This window comes from Biomphalaria glabrata, chromosome 15 (genome assembly GCF_947242115.1).
Source record: "Biomphalaria glabrata chromosome 15, xgBioGlab47.1, whole genome shotgun sequence".
NCBI lineage: Eukaryota > Metazoa > Mollusca > Gastropoda > Planorbidae > Biomphalaria > Biomphalaria glabrata.
Window position 1 is genome coordinate 7,073,246 of NC_074725.1, and position 12,120 is coordinate 7,085,365.

The following is a 12,120-nucleotide window of genomic DNA, read 5'->3' on the forward strand; positions in this document are numbered from 1 at the left end:
AGACATTGAACTTGACTGTAGAAAAATACTCGAACTCGGTGCAACCTTATATTATATTTATAACATAGCACATAATATAATATAGTCAATCACAGAAAACCCAGAACCTCCAGCTGAGCCAATAGGGAAAATTGTGATCAGTTTTAGGTTTGAGCTCTGCACCTATACTCTTTTATTATAGTTAATTTTCTAGATAGAGGTGACAATAGATCCAAATTTAGAATTTTTGATCAATATGTTATCAACTGTTTTTTTCTTTCAACCATGAACCCAGAATAAGCAGCCTAGATATGCTGCCTAAACACATATATATACTATAGATCTATTTAGTGCATTCTGAATATGGAAATTTTTATAGAGCGCATCAACCATATCAATAAATTAACATTAAATATATTATACTTAAACTTTAACTTGAACAAATTAAAAATCCCAGTCTTCATCAGGCTTGATAATTAAAGATAGCTGCTTTCCCTATTATAAAATGAATATCATTTAATTATCTAATAGTGGGTCAGTGCATTGATCTCCAACTTCACTAGAATTCAAACACAATTTAAAGCCCATAGACTGAAAGCGGAATATGCCTAACAATATTGCCACCATGCCCCATACTAATATACCTGCATCTACATATGAGGTTTATGTGAAACCCTTTATTTTCATTTCATTGCAAGGGTGGCTGATTAAGTCAAGTGCACTTTGTACTATCATCATGATGGTCTAGTCCACTGCCATACCTGACCATCCTGCAGGGGTCTGGACTAGGACAATAATCTTCATTTCTTGTAGCTATTTATGTGATTTATATATACATCACATAAATATATATATATGTATAATAAATCTTCAATATATGTAACATTTATATTTTCTTTTTCAATAGATGCAGCAAAATAATCCCAACCCTTACCCAGGTTTTGATGACTCTGGAAACTATTTAGAGCCACAACCAGCTGCTCGGATCAGACCTGAAGCAGAAGAATTTGCTGATAAACATAGAGGCTGCATTAACCTCTTTATATCTGAAAAACACAAGCATTTCATTCCTCCCCCACCCTCCCCACGTTGTCCAACAGATGAGGCCAGACAAAACTATGAACTCTCACGTAAAGGTCACATAGGAAATTTACTTGGAGGTAGTGGTTCTGCAGGACCAATGGAGCCACGTCCAGCTTCAAGAGTCACTGTTGAAAGTGAAAGCATAGCAGATTCTCAAAAGGGAAAAGAGATAAGCTATTTGTTTGCCAATTATGGTAAGAGTGCACCATCTCCTCGTCCTAATCCTCGGGTCAGACAGGAAGCTGAAGAAACTGTAGAAGTCAGTAGAGGTGGGAGAATGAACTTGCTGCTCCACAACCCAAAGTTTCTACCCGATGCACCTCGACAGGCTCCCAGGGTCAGGCCAGAGGCCCAAGAGAATTCAGATCTAGGACATGGGGCAGGCATGGCTAAAATAATGGGGAGATATGGAGAAACTCCAAGGTCAGAAAGAAGTGTTCCAAGAGTAAAAAAAGAAGCAGAAAGCATTGCTAAGCTGGACAGTGGTTTCCAAATGCAGAATCTGTTTCACAACTATGGCAAAGGATCATTACCACCTCAGCCTGCAGCTAAAGTTAAAGAAGGTAAGGAGATGGCAGAGCTTGATCGTGGTGGGAGAATGTCAAGACTGATGCAGGATTTGGACAGTCGATTGGTCACTGAATCTAAATCCACTCCAAGAGGAAGACATAATATTAAAAGAAATAAAGCCACTGTCAGTGAAATTTTAACAGAATCTTCCAAATGGCAAATTGTACCAAAGCCTGGTATTAGGAACTGATACTTATTAAATTACTTAGTAAATCTTTTTGATATTGTAATTGTGAATATTTTGTATTTAATGCTAATAATTTCATGGCTAGTTTTAAAGCTTTGTCTGCATCAGATGTGGAAAAACATGCAGGTTGCAACTGGGTTTGCGTAGTGATGTGAAATACTCCACTCATCGTTAATCTTCAGAATCAAAGACATTCCCATTATTTATAGTTTTATATAATATATTTTTATGCTTGTGATACATTATTAATATTGTAACATGTATTCATTACGATATAGGTATTATAATAGTTTGTTGTTGGGTTGTTTGTTTTTATTTCACAATGGATTTTAATTAATTTGTATACTTGTAGAATATTGTTACATCATTATTTCAAAACATTGCTTCAGGTAAATTTTAATGTTTTACATTGACATGCTCATCAAATATTTTATTTATCTACTGCCTCAATTTTAAAACCACCAATAAAATATACTATTTATAATATACTATGTTCTTTCTAAACCATAAGTAGAGCCTAAAATAAAACATTATCATATCTTATAAATTACAAACATTTCTTTTTAAAAAAAAGTTGTACTGTTCTGAAATTTACAATATTTTTGTGTAGAATTTCAAATGACTGTAAAAACCACTTAGTTCATTAGTTTCTCTTATTGTGGTGAAGCTTATTGAAATTGTATGTTATAGTGCAATAAATTATTTGAACTGTTACCTATGATAATAACAGACAATGTATTTTGTTTTAATATATCTGTTTTTAGTGGTATGTTTGGATACCTTAATACATGGTAAAAATGGTGACCGGTCATTTCATCCCTGGTCACTTCATCCCCTGGTCACTTCATCCCCGGTCATTTCATCCCCAATTAAATATTTTATAAATAAATATGATTATGTAGAATGCTTTTTGACATTTTATGACTTGTTACTGCATTTATAGTGTTTCCTCTTCCACTTTGTTTTCTTAATGAGAAATCTTATATTATATTATAAATCTGGGTGTGTACTTAGCTATAGCCCTTCTATTGGATGTGGGGGTTGTAATATAATATTATCCGGATCGAAGGCCAAGGTTTGGTGGAAGTAGTAAAAAATCATTTGAGAGATAGAAGTGCGATTAGAATAATTATGATCATGCCGCTGATAACTTATCATCAAAGGCCAAGGTGTGGTGCAAGTAGTGGAATTTTGAGAGATAGAAGTGCGATTACAATAATTATGACCGTGCCGCTGATAACTTATCATCAAAGGCCATGGTGTGGTGCAAGTAGTGGAAATCTTTTGAGAAATAGAAGAGCGATTACAATAATTATGACCATGCCGCTGATAACTTATCATCAATTTAAAGGCCAAGCTGTGGTGAAAGTACGACCATGTTTCACTTTATTTTATTTTTCAATCGCTCTTTCTTGAAAATGGGCGCGTCATTTTTAGCCTTGAAATAAGGTTTTATTTTTTTCTAATAAAGGCTGAGTTCACCCATCCTCGTGATATCATGTTGCCTCTATAACTTTTGCTTTAATTCCTTTTAAACATTAACTTGTTACAATTTTTTCATTTAAATAAAAAATGAATACATTAAATATTGCTCATTTCATGATTTTTAAAGTTACAATTTGTTAGATAAAAATGATCAGATGATGAAAATATCAGGGGATGAAATGACTGGGGATGAAGTGACCAGGGGATGAAATGACCGGGGATGAAGTGACCAGGGGATGAAATGTCCGGGGATGACATGACCGGGAAGCGGTAAAAACACAGTGTAATGATTGTTGATTTTTATTTTAAGATTTTACATTACTTATGAGCTTATGGCTGCTTCAATGTTCATAGCAACTTCTCTATTGGAGATTTGCATCTATGGCAGATAACCATAAATAGCTATTTTGGTGTTGTTGGTGTTAGATGTGTAAATAAGCTTAGAATTCATTTTTTTTAATTTTTTTTTGTGGCACATGTTTCAGCACTGTAAAATCAATTTTCTAATTAATTTTTTTTATCTAGGCAATAGTGATATTTCAATATAGCTTTCTTAGCATTTTAAAATCTCTTCAAATCTTTCTCTTTTTAATTTCATGGCTTTCGCTTTAGTCTACTTTATATCAAATACCAGTATGATTATATCATATGATTATGATCAATAGTATTGGCAGCAGATTTTTTAAGCTCATTTTTCAAGCTTTGACTTCAAGCAAGACAGGGAATTGTTAATTTTTTGCTAATGGGTTTATTTTCTTAGAGAAGTTAGGTATCCACTGTGAGTAGTAGTCTTTTCAAGTAGGCATTTTTGAATGCTTTTGGACATTGTTTATTTAAAGAATAATTTGTGTGTGCGTATAAAACTAATTCTACTAACTCACCATTTTGTTTTTGTTTGTTTGTTTTTGTTAATGAGTATTTGTAAGATTAAAATGATAAATGTAAAATCTACATTTCTTCAAACATTTTTAATTTTTGTATACTTTAAGTTAGTGTACCAGCCAGATGTTTGTTTAATTCACTCTATTAGTTCAGACTTAAGATTCAAGCCTTAAATTTGCAACATATGAAAATAAAATTGCTCTTTTAAAAAGACTTTCAAATAATAAAAGATTTGGCAAAGTTTTTAAAACTGTAATTAGAACATTAGATAATTTCTTGTTTTAGAAATGTATTACTTTATTTTAACAAATAATATTTTTAAACCAGAAAAGAAACAGCATAAAATTATATAAATTTAAAATGCAAACTATTTTAGTAACTTACAATGAAACCTTATGGTACAAATATTAAATACAAACATGTGCACATTCTTGAACTGGAGGGAAATTATTTAAAATGTAGACTCTGATGCTAAATCCTTACATTTTTGACTCTACAAAACCATTTCCTCAAAAGATTGGTCAGTAACATAAGTTTATATTTTAATCAAATGGCAAATAGGAATAATTTTATTTAAAAATAAGTTCTATACTTGTGAAAAAGAAAACACATTAGCATTTTTAAAGCCGAAATTAGTTTTGACTTTTAACCTTAAATGTATTTCTCTCTTTTTAAATAGGTTAGGACTTTAAAAATGGTAATTTAAAACCTAACAATGTTAAATCAGAAAGTTCCAACAATGGATTTTTGGTCTGCTGCCTTTACAAGACTTTTATTCTGCTATTCACAACAGGCTTTCATGTGAAGTGTATCATGAGCTGCAAGCAGGCAAGTCTGACATTAAAAAGTCACTGCATTGATCATCTTGACCTTACTCTCTATTATGTCTTTAAGCCACATCTCCCTGAAGCGGGACAGCCCTGGCCTGCAGAGACAAAAGTAAAAAAAAATCTTTGATAATCAATGTAATAGTAAAAATTCTTATTAGCTGTAAGGAATCGGAACCTAAATTTAATGAATGATAGTACCCAAATCAAGCTGAACTTTTGTCTATTTTATATACAATTATATACCACTTTCTTTAAAAAGAAAGAAAACTGGCATTAAATATCATTGATGGTACCTCTGAAAGATTGTGCCTTAAATTACAAAACACTGCAATTAAAGTTTTAAATTTTAAAAAATAAATAAATTTTTTGGGTAAAATAAATAGTGAGATAATAAACAATAATATAATTTTTTTTTTCATTTAAAGCATGCATCATAAAGAAAAAGATGGATATGCATTTATAGTATAGAAAATGTTAAGACATAAAAGACATTATGTTTTTGTGTAATTGATAAATGTTTCAAAAATATCAAACTTTTATTATAATACTTAAAGGATAGTTGTTATTCTGTACTACTGATTTATTGGAGCCTGATTAGAGTGAGACCATTCATTATGGAAGACGTCAACAATGATCTGTGATATCCCAACCTGTGGGCAGTGGAGACCAATAGCTCGTTGCCACATTGTAAAGACCTGTGATGTGGCAACGAGCTATTAATCTAAACTGCCCACAGGTTGTAACATTGCCAGTCAGTGTTCACGCCTTCCATGATAATTGGTCTCAAATACAGACATAAATAAGACTAAAATTAAGACTTATAATACATTATACTTTTTAAATGAAGTCCAGCATCACAAAATCATAGAAATTCTCATCGTTACAGATTTAAAAGCTTCCATTATTGGGTAATTGCACAGGAAAATAGATAAGAGGAAAAAGATTTTTATTGACTTGGAGATCAAGAAATTAACAAATCTCAAATGTGATACATTTTGAAGAAATAAAAATATCAATAGTTTATTGAAATTTTTGGATTTAAAAAAAAAGTAATAGAAAATTATTAACATGATGGATATTTTTATGTAACTGTAGTCTGACAATATTTATATATTTTATTTTGTGGCAGTGTGGTCATGTGGTATGTTCTTAGGACTGTGGCTATGATGACCCTGAGTTCCAATCCAGCAATCTGCCATCCCTTCCCATCCAGCGGGAAGTTTGGGCTACAATGTAATCGTCTTCATTTCTGAAGGAATGTCCGAGACTTACAAATCTTGTTTCTCTTGATGGTCAAAAGGGAATCCTGCATGCTGCCATTAGCTGACATCTTGCAGGAGGTTTCGAATAGCACATAACAATTTTCCTGTCTGAAAGAATATCTGAAACTAATTAAACATAAAAACATACAAGTGATACTTACTTATGAATCAATCTGTTTGTTTCAAATACATAGAAAACCTCTACTGGACTGTCCTGAAAAACATATTTTAAAACATAAATAATCTAATAATAAAACATGTACTCAAGTAGCCTACATAAGTTTTATCTGGTGGGTAGTCAGACTATGCAGTCGAATGAATCTCTTATTAAAAAATTATATACATAATGGAAAATCATAATATAGTGAAGTTCCCCTTTCAGACCTTGCAATCTATAAGACAGATGATGTAAAGGTAATCTGTTTCTGTGGCTCACAGTTAACAGTTAAGGGTGTCATGTGGCCAGCACAATGACCAACCGTCTTTATTTTTTCCCAACTAGTTTCAGGTACCCATTAGAGCTGGTTGGACTCAGATGAGGTGCCCAAAGCTCCCATGATTAAAAAATGCCAGGATTCAAACCTGGGACCCCTGGTCCGGAAGCCAAGTACTTTAACACTCAGCCACCACACCTCTTTAAATCAATATCAATAATTGTAAAATTATTCCCATTTCTTTAAGTGAAAGAATTTTCAAACTTTGACAAAACAACAGACAGATGAAACTAAAATTGATTTCTTAAAATAAGGACAATAATATTGTCCAACTTTATGAAATGCTGATAAATGTATCACAATCAATCAAACAAATTTAAAGATTTAAAGAAGAAAAAAAAAGCTAATGTATCTACTCACTGGTGGTCTAATCTTAGAAACTACATATGTAAAATAAACAGAGGCTGTGGCTCTAGGGATGGGCATACGTCGAGTAGGAATGCTCCATTTCAATCTGTAGAAGTATCGTTTGTCAAACTCATGATCTTCTTCATGAAGAAAGTCTACACAGTACAACCAAGAGTTTTCAAACTGCCATGTCTGTATAACAAAATGATATGACAATGATATGTTCATTCTAATGGAAAGTTTAAGAAAAAATTTTTTTGCACACAAACTGTAAACATTTTTTCCAAAAAAAAATATTTAACTTTAATCAAAGCAATAAATATACCGCTCCTGGTTAAGATCCATGGAGCAGTACTGGATGAAAGTCTTCAGAGCATAATTCTTATCTTAATAATAATAATAATCTTTATTATCCAAAAAGTAATTTGTCTTACAATTTGTGCATTACATCAAACAAAATATCATAACTATATAGAAAACCAAAATATACATTCACACCAGATTCACTCAAAATTTACACCTGAAATGTTTATATCAGAAAGTTAAATTTTATTTATTGATTTGATTGTCAGAGGAACAAAAGAGCTTTTGTGTCTGTTTGTCTTTGTTATCAGTGTCATTGTATCTCTTTTGTGATGGTAAAATCACAAAACCCTCCTGAAGGACAATGGGAGATTATGGCATTGGGCGGGGTTCAAACCAGGGACAAACGTGACTACTGAACGTCAGTCGAGAGTGCATACCACATGATCTGGCAGCATCCTTACATAGACATTTAAAATATATAACAGATAAAGTAAGAAAAAAAGTCACATTTACAAATAATATAAGCTATACTAAGGGAGATACCAAGTTGATGCATAAATGAAGATACTATTATTCTTCAAATAAGGAATGCATAATGATTGCAAATTTTTTTTTGCAAGCATGTGTCAGCTGATCATCAAAATAAAGCCTATAAAGGCTACTCACTTCAATGTCACTAACTAAATCAGAATTTCACCTTCATCTATCCCCTAACCCATAGACTGTTGGACCATTGAGAAATCACAAATGATCTGTCGACCATCTTTCTATATTCCTCTCTGTATTTTGCCAGGACTAGAATCTTTTAAAATTCTTTGATGTTGTCTTCCTGTCGCTTTCTCTATCTGCCTCTTTTTTTCCATGGTACTGTTCCCTGCAGGAAGGTTTTTGTGAGCCTTGAGAACCTCATGATTTGGTCATACAGTTTAAGTTTCCATATTCAGACTGTGATTAGCAGGTCATCATATAGGCCCCAACTGCCAGTGTGATCATGATTCATATTTCCTCAATAGTGATGCGATCTTTGTAGGTGATATGTAGGATCCTTCTATAACATCAGTATTCCATGGCTAGGATCCTCTTCTCTAATTCTGCATTTAGTATTCAAGATACACAAGCATACAAAGAATGTCACACCATGACCAAGGAACCTATCAGTCTGACTTTGATGCCTAGTGCTATGCCTTGTATTTCCAGATTGTCTTGAGCTTTGCAAGTTCTGTAGACTGCAATTCTTGCCAGTAGTTCAGGTTTGAATTTTTCATTTGAAATGATATAGCTCCAAGGTATTTAAAACTCCTGACACTTGCCAGTTTTTACCCTCCATTATTAATGTCCATTTCAAAGCCTTGTTTGCTATTGGTTATAATGTGTGTTTTCATATGGCTTTGATTTGCATACAATATGCTGCAGAAGTCTTGTCTATGCACATCACTAAGTCAGCTAGCTCTTCCTCTGTCTTTGACAAACCATCTATGTCACCTTTCAGTTCTTTTATAACCTTCAAAAGCATCCTCCTTTCAAGGAAGATATTGAAAAGAGTTAGTGCAAGTAGTGATTTTTAACCAGTCACCATGAAGTACACTGCACTAGTGTCATAAAGACTCTTATTTTAATTATGTTTTTATTTATATTGTATTTTTTTCTATTGTTGCCCAGAGTGCTCCTAGCCATACAGAGTCTGAAAAGGATTTCATGTAAGGATGATTTAATTTATTGCCTGCATCATTAGACCTATAATTAAAAATAAAAAAAAGTAAGAGTTTCATTTTTAAAAAAGCAAAACAAATTAATTAAATTTAAATATAACTTACAGCAATAAACTCTTGAATTTTTTCTTTTCCCCTTTGTGGTGTGAACTCTGCGATTGTAAGCCATTCAATATTTTCCACACTGTAGGTAGTGTCTTTAGGGTCTTTGTGGATTAAGGTGTCTCTGGTTTTGTGCAGCTGTCGTATAGACTCAAATGACTTTTCTCTGTCTGACATACTTGTTTCCAGTCTATGGAAGGCTAGATCAATAAAGTCATCAATCATCTTCTTGGCTTCATTCATATACATGTCCTCCATGTCTGAAGAAAAGCTGTAACCAATAAATATATAGGCACTTTGTATCCTTTTGAAACTCTATCTTACAAATATATTTGAATAAATTAAATGTCATAGAGAATAAATGCATATTATTATTCCAATTGAATTATACAAGTATACAATTTATTAAAAAATTAAATATTGTAATGTCCCCTCTCAAAGAAAAATATTTCACACATAACTGTTTTCTTACTAGTTGTTGGGATCCATTTGTAAAGTAAATCTACAAGAAATCAATAAAATGCTTGAGAATGTACTAAAGTAAACTATATTCAGTCAACCATTTCCATGGGCTTAGTTGGAGGAGCTTGAAGTTCAACTCCGTCTTCTCAAAATAAAATATTTTAAGCAGTGATCTGTTTTCCTAACAATCGAGGATATATTCAAACAGTAACTCTACATTATGTAATTTTGACCCCCCCCCCCCAAAAAAAAAATTATCCTTACTATGCTCACATATGCTAACATATGTCTTTTTTTTATAGTTATTTTTTTTTTAATGGTTGTCACTAGTTGTTAATGATTTTTTTTTTCTGACAATTTCCATTCATTCTAATAAATATTTTTTTTTTATTTTATGATCTTGAAGAGATCCAGTATTTAGATCTGCATTACATGTACCATAAGTGCCAGTTAATTTAACAGTCATTGACATCTAATGAAACAATCATAGAAATGAAGATAATTACATCCAAGCCCAAATCTCCTGCAGAACAGGAGGGAATGGTGGTGGGCAGGGTTTAAATTATTTATTTACAAATTTCAAAATATAATACATAAATAAATTCTGTTATTAAGCTATTTAATATTGGCATGGAAAAGACAAAATTTAACATTCAAAATAGACTGATGGAAAATTTCAATAAATATCACTGCAAAAAACCTTTGATATCCTATTCAATAAAACAAAGGTAAAGACAATGAAAAGAAAATGTAAAATATTCCCTATCAAGGGCATCATTGAAATTAGGAGGCTGGTAGAATGATAGAATGGTACAGGATACCCAGCCAGTATAGTCTTAAATTAGCTTGAAATAGTTAAGGAGTTTTGTTTCCCAAGATGTGAAATTAAGTATCAGACACCACTTTGTTAAAAGGTTATATGATTTACATTACCGACAAGTCAAATGAAAACCATTGGAAAGGGAGTCCTCTGAGGAAGCATTTGTTGGAGTACTATTATATAATAGGCCCTAGATAGGGTGACAATATCAATTATGTCACTACAGACACCTAAGCCAGTTGCCACAGAAATAGATATTATGACTTCTATTTTACTTACCCAATAGAAAGGATCTTGTATTTCTCAAAATGTAGATTTCTTTCAACAGACTGAAAAAATTTGGGCAAAAATGTGTTTATAGAATATACAACAGAATGTAAAGATGATAAAGTGTAATTAAACTATACTAGCTAAAAAAAAATCTATTACTTGCAATATTTTTGGACATAAGACTAGCTTTATTTTAAACAGAAAATATTTTTAAAGGATTTTGCAGCACTTGGAAATATTTCACACTGTAGCCTAATCATCAAGGTGCGATTCATACTTATCAAATGCACTACCAAAAACTGCTTCACTTAAATTATGATTATTTCCAGTCTTTGTTAGTTTGTGCATTCATCTTATCTTATCTTACAAAATACATACGTTACTTCAAAAAAGGAGATGATTACATCCTACATGTGGTCCTAGGTTAATCTAGTCATGCATGTTAACCAATGACTTAAATTCTGGTTTTCCTGGCTGGCTAAGGCAACCCAATCCATGCCCTAATAGCTCTAGCATTTATGGCATAATATATCTATATAACTTTTAAAAATGTATTAGTAAGTTTATAAGTATAATATTGTATGTATGACTGTATACAGAAAAATAGCAGATATTCAATAGCTTTAGGCTGTGTTTTATATAGATATATACACAGTGCTTTTTTGTAAAGAAATAAAGTACCAGTACTCAGTGATGGATTTCCTAACTTTTAACTACAAATATATATATATATATATATATATATATGTATATATATATATATATATATAGCCTATATATATATATATTACATATATAGTGTTTTATATATTTATAATATTGCAAAGAATATAGACTATAGACTGAGCTTCTACAAGTATAAAAATATACTTATATAAGATAATAAAAATATCAGCACCATCAGCTTTTATGTGCTATTAGTTAATAACTTTGTCTTTGATTATACTAGAATACTACCTAAACTAAACTCATGACTGACTACTGTTATTGACTCATGATGATACTAGTAGTACTATTATTTATTTATTACTATTTACTATAATAAAATTATAAAATAATATATCTATGAAGTATATCTAATATCTAAGCTAAAATGACAATTAGGACTAGTTTAAATATTAGATATGTGACTATATCACAGCATATCAAATTCTACGCTTAACTATCGACAAACTTCGTGTACTTGTTTCTTCTTCTTTTGGTTTTAATTTAGTTAGTTAAACGCCGCCATGTTGTATATAATGTTGCCATGTAGAATTTCCTCCAATCAAAAGTTCACTCCGTTAAAGAGAAGGCGTGCGACCTATATAAATATCTAGACTAATTTTAAT

General features: G+C 31.7%; 2 protein-coding genes across 5 annotated transcripts in view; one reads left to right on the forward strand and one right to left on the reverse strand.

The window, feature by feature from the left end:
* Positions 1-4,255, forward strand: part of LOC106057157 (uncharacterized) — a 4,753-nt gene extending 498 nt beyond the window's left edge. For 2 of the 3 annotated variants that reach the window (XM_056011756.1, XM_056011755.1), the window contains exon 2: positions 887-4,255. In XM_056011756.1, the coding sequence (XP_055867731.1) occupies positions 887-1,822 (936 nt within the window). In that variant the 3' untranslated portion in view covers positions 1,823-4,255. The remainder of the gene's footprint in view (positions 1-886) is intronic. The other variant, XR_008774964.1, reaches the window with a different exon arrangement.
* A 675-nt stretch (positions 4,256-4,930) lies between these two features.
* Positions 4,931-12,097, reverse strand: LOC106057159 (A-kinase anchor protein 14-like). 2 transcript variants are annotated; one of them, XM_013214250.2, is made up of 6 exons: positions 11,964-12,097; positions 10,799-10,848; positions 9,241-9,508; positions 7,133-7,312; positions 6,440-6,492; positions 4,931-5,111 (listed from the first exon to the last, which is right to left on the reverse strand). In XM_013214250.2, the coding sequence occupies exons 3-6, from the start codon at positions 9,493-9,495 to the stop codon at positions 5,027-5,029; spliced, it is 573 nt and encodes a 190-aa protein (XP_013069704.2). In that variant the 5' UTR covers positions 9,496-9,508; positions 10,799-10,848; positions 11,964-12,097; the 3' UTR covers positions 4,931-5,026. The 2 variants fall into 2 exon arrangements, with proteins under 2 accessions (XP_013069704.2, XP_013069705.2); XM_013214251.2 differs by having other exon boundaries at positions 11,973-12,086.
* Between the last annotated feature and the right edge of the window lie 23 nt (positions 12,098-12,120).